This window comes from Lissotriton helveticus, chromosome 2_1 (genome assembly GCF_964261635.1).
Source record: "Lissotriton helveticus chromosome 2_1, aLisHel1.1, whole genome shotgun sequence".
NCBI lineage: Eukaryota > Metazoa > Chordata > Amphibia > Caudata > Salamandridae > Lissotriton > Lissotriton helveticus.
This window is the reverse complement of record NC_136059.1, coordinates 1,403,404,748-1,403,427,768: the sequence shown is the minus strand read 5'-3', so window position 1 is coordinate 1,403,427,768 and position 23,021 is coordinate 1,403,404,748. Positions and strand designations below refer to the sequence as shown.

Below are 23,021 nucleotides of genomic sequence, written 5' to 3'. Positions count from 1 at the left end.
GTAAAATTAGAAACTTCTGCATCCCTTGAAGCATCAGGCGGTTTGCAGGTTGCAACATTTGAATTAAAAGATTATATGTTCATAAGAAAGATAAATAGAACCGGAAATAATACACCGCTCGCAGATTAATGTTGAATCAAGAAATTTCTCGGACAGTGAAATATGGTTGCTAGCCATCTTTGCATTTATAAGACAGGATCCTTTAGGCACTGAACCCTCCAGCTGTTTAGTATCTTCTGCCCTATCTGTTCGTCTTTCCTGTCGACTCTTCTTCCTGTGTCCCTTGTAGACTCTTCTTAAAGAGCCTTCACAAATCATCTCCAGCACCTGGTACCACTCAGCATCTAGGGAGAGGGTAGAGAGGCTCAGCTAGTGGAGGTCCGGATATGGGACGTCACGATGAAAAAAGGTCACAGTCTTGGATAAGGTAGCATGCCTGAGCATGCTCATGAAGTTCCCCCAAGAGATTGGTTGACCTGGTAACGGTACGTTTGAGCACCAGATTGATGAAAAGGTGCTAATTACAGTAGGGATGTGTTCGAGTTCAGTAAAGTTAGCAACAGCTGTTTTGTCTTCTCATCTTAATTGTTTTTTCCTGTATTCAGGACCCGCCGTTTTACCCTCAGTTTCCGCTGTTGCCTTTGCCAGCAACAGACAGAAAAGGGAGACTTAGATGCTGTTGATAGTCAAGTAACATGTGCACCAGCCATCTTTGGATGAGAGAGCCGAGGCATAGAAACAAACATGGAACTATGGTAGATATAGTGACATGAACACCTTGGGGTGTGACAATCCAGAAACAGCAATTGCCAACTTGCAAAGGCACAGCTATGTTTTGTTTAAATCTGAGTGTCTAGGCACTTGCTTCTGTGTTACAGCCTAGTACGGCTCCCCTCTCTCTTTTTCGTAAATGTGCATGGCTAGAGCTCTCTTTGTTTTCGTCGGCCAAAACTGTCGTTCATCTTCACAAGTCATCCCTGAAGGCTGATTAGACTGAAGGAGTCCAAAGATACACCCCACATAAGAAAGCTAAGGAGCTGGATGGCTCAGGACTTGAGCTTTGAAGAGGAAAGGACAGTACCAAAGACCACAAATAGTGCATTGTGAATGGTTAGTGACTGTGACGTTGGAGGTTGGGCCATTCACACGGCAAGACTCCTGAAAAAAAGGAATTAGAGGAAGGAAGAGCAGCAGCAGCAGTGATTGACAGTTTGGACAGAATTGTTATCTTGCCATGCATGACACTGATATTTTTGTCTGAATAAATTGTTTAGCTTGGCAGGATTCATTTTTCAGGAAAGAACCTGCATAATGTTTGCCAATAAGGTAGTGTTCTATTACCCTCAAGTCTAAAACTGACTCTTATCACATCGGTACAGGTGATCCAGCGGGCTACCACCCTGCGAACATCTATCACTATATAATTATCTGAGCCCATAAACGCACTCACTCATATAGGCCAGATAACACCGCTGGGGGTCAATTTTATAGGGCTAAGATTGTAGATTCATTTGCTTATCAATTCTCTAATCTATCACTGGTCCGAAGCCCTCTCTTTAATCAATGGATCTATTTTAGTTGAGTATTGATTGATGATATGACTTAGGCTCCTTTACTCTATTATTTATTAAATAATAACAGACGCGGGAAGGTTTTAAATTGTTTATCTAATTAATCACATGAGCAAAACAAATTACAGTGTTAACTCCATCTTTCTGAAGAAGTAAGATCGGTTTACCCAATTTAGAATAAGATTTCACAACAAGAAGTACCTCCGGAAAAGAGAGAATAGAGAGAAACAAATACATTGACACAATACACAGATTTATATTTACCTAGGATGGTGTGAAAATAAGACCCCTCTGGCCAAGAGTTAATTGGTCCCTTGAAAGTTCAGGTGACAAGGACTTCAGGACAGGATAAATTACCTCTTCTGGATTCGACGCCTGCGTTTCACCCCTTTCTGACACTAACTTCCTCCTCAATTCTTCTGCGATCTTCTTCTAATTCAATTACCTCCTCGATTCTTCCTCGATCTTCTTCTAATTCTATTTTGCTTTGGAATTTTAAGCCTTCTTCTCTGGGTATTGGATCAGCATTCGGACAGCATCTCGGTCTTTCTGCGTTCTTGCTGCGACTGTAGGTGACTAGTCTAACTAACTACCCCAATTATACTTTCTTAATGGCATGTACCACCCCTAAATGTTTCAACTTTATGAAACTCCTATTTCTGATTGGACGAGCTGAGGGGGTGATCATCACACCATGCATAGTTTTTGATCATTTTCTTTAGTTCATTGTTTTAAGTTCCCGCCCATTAATTTGTTCTCCCAAGCTTTATTGCCCACCCATATTTGCAAACTTTATCAACAACAATGTATAAAATTCACAATTGTCTATTGAATCTTAAGGATGTTCAGGTGGTTCCCAGGACATGTATGGAGAACATCCTTGGATGAGTTTCAAGACTTGACTTCATTGTTTCTGAGTTGTCATCTTTGCGCATGCGGGAGGAACCACGTGGGTGTCAGACTTTAGCATCGCTCAGAGGCCCGAATACGAACTAATAGAGAGGTCAAAAATAAAAGTATTAATTTCAAAATAAAATGATTTCACTGTATTCCACCTATCAGTACTCTAATCCCATTTACTTTTAAAGACTCTTTATGCAATAGCATTTAGTATGCAACTCATTTTAGTTTCAGCAAAGCAGATGCTTAGCACGTGAGTTTCAATCGGCCATATTAGATGCTATTGCGCAGAGGCAGAATTTTCCCTCCAAGCGTAAATACGTAATTCTGCGTAGATGCAGTTGACGCATGCGCAATACAGTTTCCCGCGTTAGCAGCCATCTTTAATCACACTCGGTTTACTTGTTAGTAAAACACATAGGCAAGCTTCCTCTATCTAGGAATATATGAAATGTGGTGCATATTAGTATCAAAATACATTGTTAATACTTCGTTATGGGTTTATATGAGAGGATTGCGTCCGAGCTAGTCTCTGTTATACGAGTCCTTGCTCCATCGCAGGTACGTAATCCCTAATCAACTTGGAAGCTCTCTGTTGCATTACTAGCCAGAGAACTTGCGATTAAAGGACATTGTGAATGTTAAGAAACTACAAAGTATTAGAATATTGGAATATTGACAGCACCGCTGAAGACAGTGGAGTGTCAGAGGAGTATCAACATTACAAAGCCCTAAGCTGCATCCTCTGACTCCCTCTTTTTGTCCTGCCTCTCCAGGATATGTGGATTGGATTGCTAAGGTGAATGAAAAAGGCAGAGACTTTTCGCAAGGAAAAACAGTAAGCCTCCCTATCCTCCATGAATTACAGTGGCAATGGAGCACCAGGAGATAGGAGTGAATTCTCAGCAGCTCTTGCACCTCCCTGTGCCTTGGCAAATGAGGAAAAGCAGAGATGACAGATAATTAGGGGCTGTAGAGACGTCACAGCTCCTTGTGTCAATGTGTGATGCTTGGTTATTAATACTGAGTCTGCCTGCATAGGAGGAATTGTCAAACATTCAAATCCTGAGCTGTGAAAGGAAGTAGGGTTGTTAGGGTTGCAGTATTGGTCCAGTGACTGGAGGGGGGCGTCAATTGTCATTGGAGCGCGCTTTGTCTGGATATACGACTATAATAATGCATAATGAATCATTCATGTCAGGACGCTGTAGGGAGGCTAAGATCACTTCATCTAAAGAGAGTAGCAAAAGGATTTGCTTTGAATGATTTTGGGCTGTATGTACCATGTGAAGTCTCATACGTTTTATTCTGTGCTCTAAATATTTGTTGGTGCACTTATAGGACAAAAATAAGTTAATGCACGACCTTCTTATCTATGCCCTTAATAAAATCATGATTTTCATATGAGAATCTGAGCAAATATGCCTAAATATGCGCCTTGAAAACACAATCAGTGCCTTGTTTTTTTAAGGGTCCATTCTCAGGTAGTAATGATTGCTTATCTATTACAGGAATGGATGGATCTCAAACTTCGCTGGAATCCTGAAGACTATGGTGGAATTACTTCCATAAGAGTTCCATCTGAATCCCTTTGGCTTCCGGACATTGTATTGTTTGAAAAGTAGGTATTCCTTTAGTGAAAGCAGCAGATGTGTGAACCATGCATAAGTAACAGCGTCACTCTAATACACTGTCAGTGTACCTTCCTAAGTACTTTATAAAATAATATATATTTTTTAAAATAATAAGTGCATGCTCTGATGGCGGGGGGTCGGGTCCCTGATTCTTGGAAAGGTGCAATAATAGTACTGATCCATAAAAAGGGAGATAAAGCTATTCTGAGCAACTATGACCCATAAGCTTAATTGACCATACTAAAAAAAACTCTAGTTCTCAGATACTCAATAGGTTATGGGATTGGATTGTGCAAGATAAGGTGCTATACCACTTACAGGCTGGTCTCAGGCATAAAATTACACTTTTTAGCCATCAAGTGGAGTACTGTAGATCTGGAAAATTGGGATGTTATTTGTGGCCTTTGTGGATCTTCAATCCACGTTTGACCTCTTTCAAGGCCAAAGCTATGGGAAACCATGCGTAGGATAGGAGTCCCAAGAGGCCTGTGGACCCTAATCCAGACTCCATACACAATCAATCAATCAATCATAACACTTGTATAGCGCACTACTCACCCGGAAGGGTCTCAAGGCGCTTGGGGGAAGGGGTCCGTTACTGCTCGAACAGCCAGGTCTTGAGTTGTCTCCTGAAGGCGAGATGGTCCTGGGTCAGCCGAAGGTGGATGGGGAGGGAGTTCCATGTCTTGGACGCCAGACAATTTTGCCCAGGTCAGGTGGGGACCTGCAGGAGAACTGACAGATAAAATACCAATTCTGCGAGGTGTGCGCCAAGGGTGCTTACTAGCCCCCACACTCTTCCTCTTATGCATCAATGAGTACTTGCCATACCTTTTTAGCTGTGAGAACGATTCTCCTAAGATCAAAGATACAAAGACACCATGTTTATTATTTGCTGATGACACCCTTTTATTGTCTAAAAGTCCCCAGGGCTTATCCATATTGCTTGAGAGGTTTCCCTATACTGTAGGGACTACTGGGTTAGAAATCACATAATAACAAAACCAAGTATATGGTGTTTGGAGATCGCAAGGGCAAAATAAGAACTATATTAGTAGATGAGGAAGGCCTTGAGAGGGTCTTTAAGTTTGTGTTTTCTGGGTGTTCCTTTGGAAGACTCACATTGGTAGTAAGCTCAGTTGAGGAAGAGCACCCTGTCCCTAAAACAGTCTGTAGGGTCTATTATAAGGTTAGCGAATAGCTCTTCTCCTTTTCCCATTTATCCTCATTTGGAAATCTATAGAAGCCAAGCTTGTAGGGCGGCCCTTTACGGAGTAGACATCTGGGGCCACCGTAACTTGGTGATGCTGGAAACTTCAGAGAATAGGTTCCTCAAATCGCTGCTAAAAATTATTCACCCAAGCACTCCCACACTCCCCATTCATATGGATCTAAATCTGAGACCCATTTCTGATATTGCAGTATTGAGACCGATCCAGTATTGGTTAAGGGTGTAAGCCACAGAAGAACTAGAGCCCTCTAGAGAATGGCTACAAGGCTTATCAGAGGGTTCATGTGACGATAGGATCCCTTGATGTACTTACATAAAGACCTGGTTACATAAGCCTGGACTAGGGTTTTTTTGGTTAAACCCCCAAGATTTTTTTTTTAACTCTTTATTAGTTTTTGTTCAGAACAAACATGAGATTTGTGCAAGTGTTAAAGCAATCATGGTGACACACTTCAATTCAATAACATGCAATATAAGTCAGATAAAATCAGGCAGGACATATTCGATTGGCGTCTCGTTCCCTTACAACTTCCCTAACCTCCCCCTTTGCAAACAACCCGGCTCAGCACCTGCTTGCTAATATTCTATAGGGCCCTCCAACCCTCAGCGTTCACACAGCCTTGTCATAGAGCTCTCCCATCGTGTTGTGTAAAACATGTCAAGCCTCACTACGCAATTAAGCATCATTGTTCCTATCCTCTTCACAGTCCCCAGTGTCAGCTACTATCTCCTCATTTACTCTGGTGAATGTATACGTATGGTACAACGCCCAGAAATTCTTAGGCCTACTGCGTGGCGGAAGAAGGTCCCTAAACAGACAGACCCTCCAGCTTTTCGCAATTTCGCGATTCACGAAAAAAAATCGCGAAATCAGCTGAGAAGCCCGATGGCCGCGATATTTACTATTTCGGCCGCGAAAAAAGTGTCTCAGCTGCAATAAAAAAAAGGTGGCTGTTTTCATCTCGTCCTTGCAGAGTCACCCACGAGCATTTTAAACACTCCCTTTTTTCCCTGAAAACCTCTGAGCTCCGCGCCGCCGCACCAGTGGTGAACGCTCAGTGCAAGATCAGACGTGTTTGTTGTTCATCTACATCAGACCACCGAACCCTGACAATGGCGTTCCTCGGAGCGATTTGTTTTCCACAAAAGATGTGTTAGGCCTCCTTGGACGGACTGCATGTACTTCAGGCCGCTGCTCAGGTAGGCATGGCAATTTAAGAACTGCCACCGCTTGTCACTAACAGCTACTCTCCCCTACTCCTCACCCAGACCCGCCCGACTGCTTATAGAGGTTTCAATGCACAATTTAACTTTGGGGTGAGCAAGCAGATGCTCGAAGCAGTGTAATGACCGGATTGATGGCATTATCTCTCTAACAATATTTAATAGATTTTTCAGGGCCATTTTCAAAAGCGGTTACACTCTCTCTCAGGTTAATGCGTATTAAAGGGGAGGGTGTGTGGCTTAATGACATGAGCTCACGAATTTGGATTTGGGATGTCAGGTTCGAATCTCGGCATCGAGCGACACCCTGTGATTCTGGACCAATCACTCAATTTTGCTGCGTCTTAAAGAAACACCAGCAAAAAAAGCTGGTGCTCATGTAAAGCGCTACGGGCCGAGTTTGAGTTGGATAAACCTGTAAAACAAAAAACAATTGAAAGGTGTGTCTGGATTGTTGCTTACTTTGAGATAAACAGGGACAGCCAGGGGTTTAGCTGTCAACAGTGCAACAGGTGCAGTAGCACAGGGGCCCAGATCTGTGATGTTCCCTTTGCACCTCAGTTATGGCTGATTTTTCACTGTGTACCACAGGTTGTGGGCTCCTATTTTCCTTATATTTATTAGCGTCTTTGACAACTTTGCAGCACCACTGGGGAAAGACTTGAGATGTTAGTACCGACACATCTCAAATCTGGAAGTCCTTATGAACAACCATAAAATGAAAAATCGCAAGGTTTGAAGTGAAAAAGAAAAGAAAACTGTGTAAAATAGTAATAATTTAAAGATTAGCAATAATTTACGAATTGGTCATCTGGCATTGCTGAGGAATTCTGATACTACCCGGGATCCTAGCTGGGATTCTAAGACACCGCGTAGAAGGTCACACTAAGAAAATCTTGTAACGCCGACAAGACACTCAAGAAAATATCACACTGTAGGTATCTTACTGCATGAGAATCTGCGACTACAGGAAGCTAATAGTTCCTAGGATCACAAAAACACAGAAAAGGCTTTCACACAGGGGCGGTAGCTACCATTGGTGCAACAGGTGCAGTGGTACCAGTGTTAGAGCCGTAAGCAGGTGGGATGTAAACTGCACACACATCACCTGTAAGTCACATTGAGGTGGGGGCTGTATTGTATAAGGGCTCACACCCACCCCCATGCCACTGATCAGTGCGTAGCAATATTTTTTTATTTTATTTTGATAATCTTTTTATTGGTACGTAAGATTACTGAACTTACAAAAATCACGTACATTGTATCCCCATCTCTTTTTAAGGTTAGAACAAATCCTTCCTCTAGCATATTACAATAATGCGATATTAACTAACAGTGAACAAAACATTACACGTTTTCCCATCTACATGCCTCCGTATGTCTGCCATGGTGCAGAGCAATATTTAACATCCTTACATTAGCCGTGGCAATGCACCTCCACCCACTACGATCCTGTGCCCTAGGGCACCTGAGGAAGAGGTGTCGTGCCTCATGGGTCCAGGAGGCAGCAGTGCCCCAGCAGGGGTGCGTACATGGGTGCTAGAACATCCCAGGGAGAAATAGGACCCCCTCAAACAAGGTTAGGATTGGAGCCGTGTTTCCGTAGAGCGGTAGAACCTTAAACATACCTATTTTAAAGTATGTTTATGTCCTATATGTAGCCTTGAAGCCAAACTAAGTATCTACATTGTAAATAAACCAAATATACATAGCTTCATGTTGCTAAATAACAAAAAAAATTAAGATATCTCTGTTTGTTGTAGAAAAACTGCCAAATAAAATGCCGCAAAATTGCCGCTAAATCTACATATTTGTGCGGCTAAATTTCCATTTTTGTGCAGCTAAATTTGCTAATCCATGCCGCTATATCCTGGGGGGGTCTGAAAAGATTTCAGTTTGTGTACTGCAATGCACCCAGTGCTTTGTCGTAGGGGTCGGGCCTCGCAACCAACTCATCGCTATTCAGCGCATGGCAAGCATCAATCCCATATCGACTAACCTGCGGATCCCCTTCGGTATTGTTTTAGAATAACCCAGTAACGCTATGGCAGGTTATGGCGGGAACACCTGGTGTGTCATTTGTGCCTGTTCCTTAAACACTAGGACCCAGAATTTTGCAATCCCAGGGCAAAGCCAGGCTAAGTGGAAAAAAATCTGCTGTCTGTTGGCTGCAGCGTTCGCAACTTGCCTCGTCCCTTAGGCCATACCTATGTAATCTCTCCGGGGTGTAGTAAACCCTATTTAGGTATTTAAAATGGACCAATCTATGTCTACCATTTAATGAAATTCGCTTTGTACTTTCACCGCAGGATTTCCACATCGCATCGTCTATGTCCCTACCCAAATCCCTCTGCCAAGCCAGACAAGCTTTAGTGTAGTGGTTTACCCTATAGGCCGCGGACAGTCGGTAGATCTTAGAAACTATACAAGTCGGCGATTCCGCTTTGATAACATAGGATAAAGAGGAGACTTCCGGTGGTCATGACAAATCGCTACCCAATATGTGTAGCAGTTCTTGCCGCGTTCTATGAAAATTAAATTTGGTAAGGGGAGTTACCTCAGAATCGTCAATCTCCAGTTCCACCCAGCTTTTTGCCATGCCACCCACAAATAAATCACCAATTGTTCGCACCCCTAGAGACTTAAGTGCTCTCATGACCCCTTTTTCTCTACACGGTAGCAGCCTGTGACACCAAGCTAGCAGCGTGTGTGGGGAATATTATTATTATTATTATTTATTAATTGTATTTGGCGCACGAATCATCCCCAAAGGGATCTCTCGGCGCCCGGGAATCAGACTGCCATGTACAAAGTCAGGGCACTCAAAATAGCCATGTTTTTAGTTTCTTCTTGAAGGCCGTGAATGTTGGACAAATCCGGAGGTCTTCCGGTAGTGCATTCCAGTATCTGGGGGCAACATGAGAGAAGGCGCGTCCCCCCCATCCTGGACTTTTTAATTCTGGGGATTTGGAGAAGCTTATGACTCCTGGATCTTAACTGACGTGTTGGGGAATACCATGATAGTTTCTTCCTTAGATATTCAGGTCCTAGACCGATCAGAGCTATAAAAGCCAGACAGAGAAGTTTAAAAACAGCTCTTTTCCTCATGGGTAACCAATGCAGCTCATTCAATAGGGGGAAGGAAGGAGTGCGTGGGGGTTCATTAAGAGCAAGGCGGGCCGCCGTGTGTTGCACGACTTGCAGTTTGGAAAATAAATCTTCCCTCATACCTCCCAGCAGGGCATTTCCATAGTCAAGCCTACTGACTAGGAGTGCCTGTAACAGAACTTTCCTGGAAGAGAGAGGGATCCATGGGAAAATCTTCTTTAGCATGCAAATTAATCCAAAACATTTACCAGCTAAGAGTTTCACATGCTCGTCCATGGATAATTTGGAATCGATTAGCACACCTAGATTTTATACCCAGTTTTTTGGTGTCGGAGCTACTCCCAGTTCCTCTGGCCACCACTCATTGGTCCATATCTGTTCGGCTTTCCCGAACAGTATGATCTCAGTTTTATTTGAGTTCAATTGTAGAAAATTTGATTTCATCCATGCTGCAATTTTTGTCATGCGTAACTTGAACCTGTCCCTTCTTCCACCTGAGTCCTTCTCTATCGGGACAATAATCTACATGCCGTCGGCATAAGAGATGGTCTGAAACCCGCAGGATTTAATCACGGAAGCCAGAGACGACACGTAAATGTTGAACAATGTAGGGCTTAATACAGAGCCCTGAGGAACTCCCTTGTCCACAATTTTTGTCCCAGACACAAAAGTGTCAAGTTGTACACATTGAGATCTCTCGGTAAGGAAACTCTGCATCCAGTCCAGTGCCTTCCCCGTGACACCGATCTCCCACAGTTTCCCCAATAGGATCTTGTGGAAGATGGTGTCAAAGGCAGCAGATAGATCTAAGAGGACTAGCATAGTGGGGGTCCCTTCATCCAACAACAACCTGATTGTGTCTGACACCTCAATTAGTGCAGATTCCGTGCTGAACCCAGCACGGAAACCCGATTGTGATGGATCAAGAAGGTTGTGCTGTTCCAGATACTCTGAGAGTTGATAATTAACCGTAGACTCCATGATTTTTTAGCATAAAGGAAGAAGGGAGATCGGCCTATAATTTTGAAGGTCTCCATGATTAGCCGAGGTTTTTTTTTGCAGTGGCTTGATGAATACCTTTTTCCATTTCAACGGGAAAGAGGCAGAAGATAAGGACAGATTACAAATTTCCATAATTGGATTTGCCAGTTCTAAACCTAGGGCCGACATAATATGGGGAGGAGCAACGTCAGCTGGGGAGCCAGACTTACTATGTTTTAAAGATGAGAGCACTTGCTCCTTCGTTATAGTCGAGATGTGCTCCAATTTCGGATGTGTGGAATTGTCTTGTGCCGGAATTTCTACCATATGGTCCGCATTAGAAGTGAAAGAGTTATAGATCTTGTCTATTTTGCTGGTGAAATACAAGGCAAGTTCCTCACAAAAATCTTGCGAGGGGGGACATGTGGAGATGCTGACGTTGGGAGAGGTAAATTCTTTTAGAACTTTAAAAAGTTCTTTAGAGGAGCCTTTGGCTCCATCTATACGGGTGGCTAGATGTGAACGCCTCGCTGTGTTACAGTTCTTCAGATAGGCCCTGTGTGAAGTGCTATAGATCAATATGTCTTCCTTGGATTTAGTCCTCCTCCATTTGCGTTCTTTGACTCTATATACCGCTTTTTCTGCTTTCAGGCTGTCAGAGTACCACGGTGCAGGGGAAGGTCTAATGTATATAGTTGTCGTTTTCATGGGGGCAATGATGTCAAAAGCTCTGTTCATTTCTATTTCAAATGCGGTAATGGCTTCATTGACATCCTTATCCTCATCAAAAGATGGAGGGGAGAAGATTGGTCTAAATGTGGAAGGTGTTATTTTCCTTCATTGTCTACGGGTGACTTTAAGTCCTTGGGCATGCATTTGCCTTCCATGAATATAAAAAGAAAAGCTTAACATCATATGATCAGCCCAAGTTACTGGCTGAGGAGAGGCCGTTGTTAGATTTAACATATTAGTGAAGATGTTGTCTAAGACATGGCCTGCTCTATGAGTAGGTTCATTGATCTTAGGTGATAGATCGAGCATGTCCATGGATGCCAGGAGTTCTCCAGTGTCACGATTTGAGAGGATATCAAAATGAAAGTTGAAATCCCCTACAATGAAAAAGTTATCGGCATATAGAACATAGGGCGCTAGAGTTTCCAAGAGTGTATTACAAAATGTCTGTTTGTTTTCACCAGGAGGGTGATATACTACAGCCCCTATGACCTTGCTGCCACCCGCAGCTTCCACAGCGAAGATCAACAGCTCCAAATTAGGTGAGGAGATAGTGTCAAGAATCTTTGCCTTTAGCGTGGAGCGAGTGGCTATTGCTAATCCTCCATCTCTCTTCCCCACCCTGTCCAGCCTTACCACCGTATATTCTGGGGGAAATACAATTGTTAGAGAAGGAGCAGAAAGTGGCTAAAGCCAAGTTTCAGTGAACAGACCGATGTCGGGATCCTGAACATCTAACAGATCCCAAATTTCGGAGGCATGCATAGAGATGGACCTCGCATTAATGTATAAACAGTTAACGTTGGTAGTGTTACTGGTTTTTGAGGTTTGGGCTTTAGGTGGTTTAGGTTCCTGCTCTAATTGCGGGTAAATCAACAGATTATTATTTGGATCTGAGATTTTATGTGTTTGGTCTGTTCTCCATTTACAAAAGGGGCAGCAGACAGGCAAATCTTCAATCACTAAAGATGTCCTGTCTTCCCAGCTCAAACTATGCATAGAGGTCTTTACCTTGAGGAGTTCCTCTCTCGAGTAGACCAAAGGCAACATGATGTTATACCGAAAAGGCCGGATTTCCTGTCACCTGGCAGCGTTCTGGCGCGGACGGGCGCAGACGGACTTGCCTTAGGCGCGCCTTCGGCGCACCCGATGCTCGCTCGTGAAAGTGGGGATTTTATGCCTAAATGCGTCCTAGCGCTAGAGCGCTAACCGCCCAAAATGGCGCCTACGTTCGGTAGCCTCGGAGGGGTTACCTCTCTCCACAACAAATGGCCATTGGCAAAGCTGCGGTGGACCGGAGAGCCCCGTTTTCCCCTGAAGCCCCGCAAAAAGGAGTATTCAACACAGTAAGAACAGTTTGAAAATTTTCGACTATTAAAAAGTTTGATGTCACTAAATCACAGGCATTAGGGATATATATAACTACAAATTCACATGCATATTAGCAGGGAACGCACAGACTATCTCAGGCGCCTACAGCTCCGCTGCGCGCTCATGAAAGTGGGGATTTTATGCCTAAATGCGTCCTATCGCTAGAGCGCTAACCGCCCAAAATGGCGCCTACGTTCGGTAGCCTCGGAGGGGTTACCTCTCTCCACAACAAACGGCTATTGGCAAAGCCGCGGTGGACCGGAGAGACCCCTTTTCCCCTGAAGCCCAGCAGAAACTAGTATTCAACACAGTAGGAACAGTTTTTAAAATGTTCGACTATTAAAAAGTTTGATGTCACTAAATCACAGGCATTAGGGATATATATAACTACAAATTCACATGCATATTAGCAAGGAACGCACAGACTATGTCAGGCGGCTGCAGCTCCGCTGCGCGCTCGTGAAAGTGGGGATTTTATGCCTAAATGCGTCCTAGCGCTAGTGCGCTAACCGCCCAAAATGGCGCCTACGTTCGGTAGCCTCGGAGGGGTTATCTCTCGCCACAACAAACGGCTATTGGCAAAGCCGCAGTGGACGGGAGAATGACACCAGCTTGCAACTTCAAGAGGTGGTGCCAAGCATGTGTTGTCGCATCCACTGAGTCAAGGAGGCCAGTCCTGCGATCGGCAGGAGCAAACATTAGAGTTGGCATCGGAAGCAGTGATGCCACCACCGTCTTTATATGTAGGTGTGGGGTGTCCGGTGAGCCATGCATCCAGTGGAATGCATGGGCACTCTGTTCTGCCCTATAGTATAGGTCCAGGTCAGGCTCACCTAACCCTCCCATGTGATATGGTAATGTTAGTATGTCCCATCTGACCCCACCTGCTTGCCGGCCCAGGCTAACTTGATCATTAGAGTTTTACACCGCCGTAAAAAAGAGTTTGGGAGAACCAAAGGGATGTTAGTAAAAAGGAACAAAAAACGGGGGAGTATCACCATTTTCGTTATTGACACTCTGCCCAACAGGGACAATGGCAATCTAATCCAGTCCTATATATCATCTTCTAGTTTACTGATTGCCCTCCCATAGTTTTCCCGGAACACTATGTCCGAGTCTGTGTGAATTTGTATCCCAGGATATCTCACTGAGTCCATTGACCTCTGTAGTGGATAATCTGGTTCAAACGGGGTCATGGCCTGTGTAAGAGGAAATATGATAGATTTCTGCCAATTAACGCGTAGTCCAGATACTGCCCAGTTTCTAACCACCTCACAAAGTACTGAGGAGAGGGGACGCTTGGGATATCGAACATATAATTGTGTGTCATCTGCGTAGGTGAAAAAAATCAACTCATAGCCTGGAAACAGTATACCTTTATATCTGTGATATTCCCAGAGCTCGCAGGCCAAGGGCTCAGCCACTAAGGCATATACGATCGGGGACAATGGGCAGCCTTGTTGCGTGCACCTAGTAACTTTTATTGCATCCGTCACCAGCTTACTAATTTTGATTCTGGCGGAGGGCGCCCTATATAATATCCCTATCAGCTGCAAAAACACGTCTCCCAACCCCATCCTCATCAGGACCAGGTTCATGAAGTGCCATTCAACAGAGTTGAAGGCTTTCTCCATGTTGAGAAAGGATGTATGACGTTACTCCGCATACCGTTACAACTACCTACCATTACAACGCGACCATTACAACGCATACCATTACAACGCATAGCGCTTTGGGGTGCTGGATAGTGGTAAGTATAATTTACTATTCTAACTCCAGTCCCCGTGGACCCTAGGGAAGGTGTTGGATAGTAAATTATACCATTCCCTATCCTATAGCGCCCCCCAGCGCAATGCGTTGTAATGGTATGCGTTATAAAAGTCGCGTTGTAATGGTAGTGCGGAGTAACGAATGCGTTGTAACAGGTGCATACCGTTGAGGAATACCGCTACCGCTACCGCCTGTATCAATCAATCAATTCCTTTATTCGGTTTTCGTAAGATATAAAAAAAAAACATAAAAGTACAGTTGTGAAAAAATACAATTTACATTTCAAAATTGCAATACGTTCGCTATATACATTAAATATTTAAAATATCTGCCCATTCAGGAATTGAAATTCATTCAAGCGAATTAAAAACATGAACAAGATCAGGAGAACGACAATTAAAAGGTGATAGCATTTGATTTAAAACGGACCTTATTCGCAATTTAGATATATACAATATGCCTTACTATTCAAGATTTTTCCTATGCCTAATACAAATTTTCAGGAATTGCGCAATATTTTTCGTGAAACACTCTATTTCCAGACATTGTAAAGCGATGAAGGCTGGGCGACATAATCTCAGGCCAAAAATTCTTAAAATTGGTTTTATCCATCTTCCCCTCCACTCCTTGTAGAACTTGCAGAACAAGACCACATGCATTGTTGACTGGGCAGAAATGCCATCGCAAGGGCAAAATGACAAAACATTTGTCCAGTCATTCTCTTTCGGAAAGGATATCAAGTGATGGAATATATTCATCCTGAACCGTATTAGCACAAATCTCTCATACCCATTTAAATTGAAAGTCAGATAATGGTTGTATCGGTAGAGTGGTTTGGATCATTAGATTGTATTGTACTGAAGGCTTGTTAATTTCAGTAAGCAATCTAAGCCCCTCCAAATGCCCCATGCACTGCTTTTTAAACTGTTTCCTCTGGATCTGAGCTATCAACGCTGGATTGGAATAGTACGTTGAGAGGCCCAGGTCAATTAAGAACTCTTCACGTACATGAGCCCCCAATCTTATCGACATGATCAAGGGTGAGGCAGTCCTTCAGTATCCCCCAATTGAATTCAGTTTTGGGAGACGACCAAATGCGATGCCATAATAGAATGGGTTGTGCTTTTACATTTCAGTAATATAAGGTATTCCTAGTTCCACATGGCAGTTATACGTTGATGTCCTTCGAGGAACTGCCAGCAAATACCTCAAAAAAGCATTTTCCACTTTCTGTATAGCATCTACCCCACAGAAGCCCGCCGGTATCTCTGGCTTAGTATGTTAGATCGCCCCAAACACTGTTCGTATATTATAAATTGAATTCCTGTTGGGCACAAAACCTGCTGCTTCGGAGCGACTAATAGTGGGACTAGGGGAACCAGCTGATTAGCCAAGATCTTCGCAAAAATGTTCGTGTCCACGTTAATCAATGAGAGTGGGCGATAGCCACAATATTGCCTCTCTGATCGAAGGTGGCATATCTCCCATCACACACATATCATCAAAGAGTGTAGTTAAGTGCGGGATCAACAAGTCGGCAAACGCTTTATAAAAAGCAACTGTCAACCCATCTACTCCCAGTGCGCTCCCCGACCTCATTCCTGACAGTGCAAGTATAAGTTTGTCTCTCTCAAGGGGGCCACATAAGGAATTCTCGATGAGAGTCTGTTAGCCATGGGAGTTTTATGTGCGTTAAATAGTCCAATATTTCCGCTTCCGCATCGCCACTCCGTGTAGAGTAAAGCCCTGCGTAGTATTGCCTAAACCTGCTCGCTATGGCTGTATCTTCCATCTCTTGAGAAGTTGAGCCAATACGGAACCCGGTCGTTCCCCCTTACCATACACGCGAGCCATAGCATACTTCCCTAGGTGCTTTAATTCTGCATCAGCCACGTCATGATATTCTTCCAATAATTTTTTTCATTCCTCCGTTACAGTCTCGTCAGACCTGATCAGGAGCTGCTGCTCCAGCGTCGCCAATAAACCCTACAAGTCTGCTAACCTTTTGCGTAGCGCTCTAAGGACACAGGAATGCTTGGACATTGTGACACCGCGGATATATATTCAAATGCTTCCCAGACTACTTTGAAGCTATCTACAGACCCAACATTGGTATAAAAAAAGTTTCTGTCAATTCCTCCTTAAAAACAGCATCTAGGAGGGAATAAGGCGGGAACCGCCATGTAAAGGGCGGGATACGCTTTTGCGGGGTGTCTATCACAAGCAATATCAGGAAGTGGTCTGAAAGCATACGGGGAAGCACCTCACAAGCCCTTTTTAGCTCTAGCAGATGTCTGGGTGCTAGCCAGTAACCAGTTCAGGTGTGCAGATCATGGTACGCTGAATAGTGGGTATATCCCCCTTCTCTGGATATCTCTGACGCCACAGTGCCCCAAGTCAAAGTGAACTAGTATGTCCGCTACTGTGCGCGCTGCCAACGTGACGTGCCTATCCAGTCCCCCTATCTATCCCACTGCGGGTACAGAACCAAATTAAAGTCTCCACCCCAGAGCTGAGTCCCCTCCCCACACAAGTGTACAGTCCCTGCCAGTGTGAAGTAAAAAGTTGGATTGTCAAAGTTCGGCCCATATACATTAATGAGGAGTAGTTCCATTCCCTTTCATCTAGATATCACAAATTGTCCATCTCGATCTGTGTGCAGTGGTTCTAGTGTGAAAGCAGCCCTAGGGTTAACCTAGTTGAGCACTCCACGCGCATGTGTAGTGAACCCAGAAGCGTATATACTTCCCTGCAGCCCCCTACTGCACAGGATTAGACTGTCGACAGGTAAATGCGTCTCCTGCAATAGCACAAAATCAATCCTATGCCTAATCAAGTAGGCTAGGACCTTCCAAAGCTTCCTGTGGTCGTTAAGGCCACGAATATTCCAAGCACTCGGATCTGACTAGTGGTATTGTTAGTGTTGGACTCACTGAAGGTCATCATGGGGGTGTGTAATGTCTGCTACTCCCATCCTGCCATTCAGTTACAGAGTATATGTGTGCACCAAACCAAATCATACTGTCCGCATGCTCCGCACCCTGACCAGGTGCCGCGAGCGTGAGGGGTAGGTCTCTCTGCGTCCCAGCGCTCGTACCAAGGCACAATCGCCAGACAGCGCTGGCCTCACGGGAGCAGACTGCGAGGCCCTTTTAATCGCTCTTAGGGTCGCATAACTAGAGCAGGACCTTAGGCCCTCTATTCAACCGACCCAGTGAGGTTGTATTTGTGTTTGTTTTTCCTCTTGTGTTTGAACCCCCCTTTTTCACGTGTAGTACTCTGTTCTGGTCCTGACGAATCGCCGGACGGCGAGAAACATGTTGACCACATCAGGGGGTGGAGTTAGGTTCTGATACTCCCTACAGTCTCTAGCTCCCCTCTCACCCCCTTTTAATCAGGGAAGCAGCCACGCCTATTGTGGACTGGCTACCCTTTTTAATATTCACAATTTCCACACCGACTACACCATCTTCCCTCTGACTCACACACACCATCGGCAAGGAATAAAAGACCTCCGTTAAAAGGGTGCCTCCGAGCACCCCGTCAGACATTGCAGCGCCGGTCTGACGAGGAGCAGTGAGCCAATGATGACACTGGACACCCTACGGTCAGGGTGTGTTCCACATCTAAACGCCCTGGGTGTGTGAGGCTCTCTAATTCCGACAATGGAACCTCTCAGTTCCTTGATTGAACACTCTGTATGAGATTTTCTCTCCACTTAAGTACAACCTTTTAAAACACCCCATCTCCCCGGGGAACTTTGTATCCTTCTGTGCGCATGCGGATTGCCATGTTTTCTTAGTCTCAAACCACTCCCTCCCCCACCCACGTCAGACATTCCCTAACTGTGCCTCGACAACTACCCACAAACCCCACCCAAAACATCATCTAAACATCCAGCAAGCCCAAAAAGGGTGGTTTGTTAACAAAGAAAGCCACCCCACTCAATACAAACCCTAGGGTGTGTTATACACTCGTGGGCAGAGGTTGCCAGTGCCGGCCGGGTAGTGTAACCTAACCAGACCCAGTTGCCCATCTGCTCGCCATCCAGCCTATTAGAAGCATCTGCATTGCCATGCACCCCGCCTCAGCCCCACGCCGTTTGACACACCCATAGCAGGATGTCGTCACCCCCCTCTAGATTCAAACACTCTGTATGAGTTCCGTGACCCCTCGATTACCATGGTGTCCTTCTCCATAACTGTCCCACAGGCAAAAGAGGTCACCGCCGTGTAGCCTCAATACCCCCCCCCCATGCACCACCCCAACCTGCCTCCCCCCAAAAAATATTTGGGCTCTCTAATCTGCAATACTGGAAGTCCAGTAATCAGTGCTGGTCGTCTAAATTGCCACCTGTCACTCCCTCCAAAGTACTCCGCTACGGACTGTTACGGACTGCTAGGCTTCTCCTTAGACCATTGCTTCAGGGCTTTCTGTAGCTGGTTTGGGTCTGTAAATATTTTTGAGTGGCCATTCCGATTAACTCGAAGTTTTGCCGGGTACAACATCGCATAGTCCAAATTGAGATCCCGTAACTGCCGCTTCAGAGGGGCGAACTGTTTGCACGCCTACTTAACCCTGTTCGTGAAGTCGGGGTATAAAGATATGTTGGATCCTTCATATTGGAGCAACTGTTTTTCTCTTGCAACCCTTAAAGCTGAGTCCCAGTCATGGTAGTTCAGTAGCCTTGCTATTATCGGCCTCGGTGGAGTGCCAGGGACAGGGCGGGGGTCCAGTGAGCGATGCGCTCTCTCAACTACAAATATGGGGGAGAATCCGTCCCTACCTAGTAGTGTCACCAGCAACCGCTCCACAAACTTTTCCATGTTGCCCGTCGGGGTGGACTCCGGAAGGCCCCTGATTCGTAGATTGTTTCTGTGGGACCGCGCCTCAAGGTCCTCTGTCTTGTCCTGCAGGATCTGCATCACTCTCCCCATTTGTTTGTGGTCTGTATCAAGTGTTGTCTGCGCTTCCTCCACCTCCATGATCCTGCGCTCTGACATGCCTAGCCGTTCTGATTGTTTGTCTAAGCGTTCCGACATTTTACCCATGCGGCAGGAGAGTGAATCGGGTTTAGTCCCCAGAGTAGAGAGACTGCCCTGCAGGCCTTTTTCCATTGCCACCAGCATGGTGAGGATATCTCCGTCAGTGTCATCTGAGGCCTAATCCTGCAAGTTATCCCCGTCGTCTCCGGCATTCTCCCTCCCCTTAGCTTTCCTTTGGTCAAATGTTAATTTAGGCTGTGTCTTATCCACCCTACCCATTGTTGCCAAGCCGCCACCAGCGCCTATGACCAACGTATAACAGTTGTTCTGGGCGCGTTGCCACCACAAAGTAAGTCTGCTCAGGAGGAGAGTGCCTCTACTACGCACGTTGCCCCTGTAGAATGCACTGGCCATTGAAAGCAAGAAGTGAGGCTGCTGCTCTGCTGCACCTCACCACTAGTCAACTGCTCACTTGCGCAACAGGTCAGGCTCCAGTCGGAGGTCGTCACAGTGAGTTCCGGTGGGTTCACCACCAGCAACACCCAGGCAGCAAGCCTTGTTTCCTGTAGTCCACCAGTGCCCGCAGCAGTACTCCTTGCTGCTACCGTAGTGGAGTTCAAAGGCTACCACAGAAGAGCAATCAGTCTTTAGGCGCCGGCACCTCCGCCCTTTACCTCCTGTGGCTTAACCAGGATTTCAAGGTCTGTAGTGTGGCACGCCTTATAGCGCCTCTGCCTCCGCAAATTGAGCCTCAGGGAACTGAAGGCCTCCTTGTTCCACCAGGCGTCTCCTCACGGTGTCTCACCTCTATTGTTGGTCGGAGAGGTGTCAATCCCCAACGCACCTTGCCATTCGAGTGTCGCCTGGTGGTAACTCCCTCAGGCCGCCGCAGGGGCCGCGGCACTCCTCCGGGCAGCCACCTCGCATTAAGATGGTCGACCTAACCGGCTACAGCACAGCCGTGCTCCCTTGATCCTCTCTCCGCAGCCGACCAGCAGCATATCTCTCCAGGCAGCAGGGTTGTAGCCCCAGTCGTGGCGTGGCTCTTCATCGCCTCCGGTGTGGTCCCATATCTTCACGCTGGGTGAGCAAGCGGGCCAGAGATGGGCGCCGATCTCCGCAGCGGCCCCTCTTCTCAAGATAGCCGAGCCCGCCGCACTCCGTCCCAGTCTTTAAATTGTCCCGGCTGCTGCACTCCAACTTTAGGATTCTTCAGGCTCACTGCCTGCCCCGACAAGGTAGGTTGTGCACTCTGTGGAGTTTCATGCGCCCATGGTATGCGAAGCTGCCAAGCGTCAGCCGCCACTCTTTTACCATCCAGCCCGGGGATTACTGCCCAACGCGGCAACCCCGCCGTCCACCACAGGCAGCTTGCTCTATTCCGGGGTAAAGGGGTTCAGGAACAGCTCATCTCGTGCTCGAGCCGCCGCAGTATCGATCGCCGCTGTTGTGTGGTCAATGTGACCTAGCAGATGCAGGATTCCTTTAGAATAGCCACATAGCTAAGCAGAGCTTTAGGTGTAAGCGGCCATCTTCATGATGAGCAAGCTCCGCCCCCCAATCCCCCAAGATTATCATTCAACGCCATTGAGAAGTTCAAAGTGGCCTTCTTTGACAATGTGCTGGGAGAAAAAATTTCCAAGACTGCTTCGGCAAGCCTGTCTGATGCTTTTATCTCATTTAAAAGTGGCTTTGAGTTTGATATGCATTTAGATATGGTTACCAAACCCTTTACACAGGCACTTTTTGTCAAGTTTAGAATGGGAACACTACCGATAGCTTCCTTCACCCTTCTTTGGAAGAAAGGGTCAGACATATCAAATATGTGTCCTATGGGATGTGAGGTTCCAGAATCTGATTGTAGTTACTGTGCATATATTGTTAAATGTTAAATAGAGTTATCTAATATGCATTTATTTATTTCTGGCGTTTATGTAGCGCTGTGTTTTCTTCTATTTTTGATATTAAAGTTTCCATTCATCTTTATCCTTCTTTCCCACTCTCGACCTCCACCTAACCATTTACACTGTGGGTCATTCACAAATGCTTTTTATGCCTAAATCGAGCCTATGTACGCAAACTGATAACGTTGCTAATATAAAATCCACACCCTCTTTAAAAGAACGAGGGTTAGTAGAATGTTAATTTAATATCTGTAATGTGCACCGGTGAATGTAAATAAACCATCAGTCGGTTGAAATTAGCATGTTTTCCATTTTAGTTCATGTTTTGGAATGGGAACTCGTTAAGGCGATATGTCGTCTAGTTTCAGAAAAAAATACATATGCACAATTTAGGGTACATGGTGAACTTTCAAAATAATTCTAGGAGGTCAAGGGGATGTGCCAAGATATTATTTTGATACTAACACTTTTTGACATATTTTAAACTTATGAAAACGTAACTGTAGTGCAGTGCAATGGGAAAAACGTAAGCATACCTGTGAGGCAACACTATACCTTCACTACACAGACTATATGGCAGAGTCAGAAGAACAGAAATGCCCTTTATAAATTACCAAATCAAATTAGTCTTTATTCGATATTTTCAATCATAAAAGACACAAATACAATACACAATATCATAAAATACCGTAAAATATTTTGAGAAGAAAATAGTCATTACAATTTAGGATTCCTTAAAAAATATAATTAAAAAGGAACTTTCCGATAAAATAGTGCAGTTCTGTATAACATAGCATTTAATAATGGTAAAAGTGGTGAGTAAGATTAATATCCATAGTTAAAAAAGAAAAATGTAAAACACCATATATAAAAACAGGTTGTCCAAGGGAATACAGTATACAGAGAATACACCACACTAGATATATATGCAAGATGATTCATGCAGAATAGAAACTGCGGTAGCCTCCAAATTATTCCTTCTAAGGGCCCATGTCCAGCTCAGAAATTTCGCCATGGCCATAGCTACATCTTCACGTGTGTCTGTTTTCAAAATAAGCAGTGCTGTTTGGCAAGATCTTGTGCCAAGATTTAACCAGATCGGCTTGAGCCATTCATGTCGAGGACCCTTGTATGCTGGGAACACAAACAATACATGTGTCATAGACTGTTTCATAGTTAAGCACATGGGGCCTTTAGTGTCTAAGACATTGTGCCACTTTGACATGAAAGATTTTATGGGGAGGGTACCCACTCTAAATTGGTGATATAGAGTCCTATCGCCAGGTCTCGCGATAAAATACCAGTATGCCTCGGCCTGAATTCGTATTTATGTTCTAGAAAAATACCTGTCAGGGAAGTGCTAATCACCAATGACATGGACTTATAACAGACCATGTCCCTATAGAGTGGTTTGAAGTAGTTTTGTGTTGGAAACAGATTACCTACTGGGTCCTCCCACAAATGGCTAAGCCCCATATCAAATAGTGTGCCCTTGATCTTTTGCAGCCAGTTAATTTTGGAAGACAAGTCTGCTTCTCTAATATACTTTACTGCATTAGCATATGGTGCTACCTCCGGTGTTCTCCATAACCGTCTCCAATAAGCCAGGG

At 44.9% G+C, this 23,021-nt stretch overlaps 1 protein-coding gene across 1 annotated transcript in view; it reads left to right on the top strand.

The window, feature by feature from the left end:
* LOC144820262 (neuronal acetylcholine receptor subunit beta-3-like) overlaps nucleotides 1–23,021 on the top strand; it is a 398,753-nt gene that overhangs the window by 119,164 nt on the left and 256,568 nt on the right. The window contains exon 3 of the mRNA XM_078677851.1: nucleotides 3,983–4,092. Coding sequence (XP_078533977.1) covers nucleotides 3,983–4,092 — 110 coding nt within the window. The remainder of the gene's footprint in view (nucleotides 1–3,982; nucleotides 4,093–23,021) is intronic.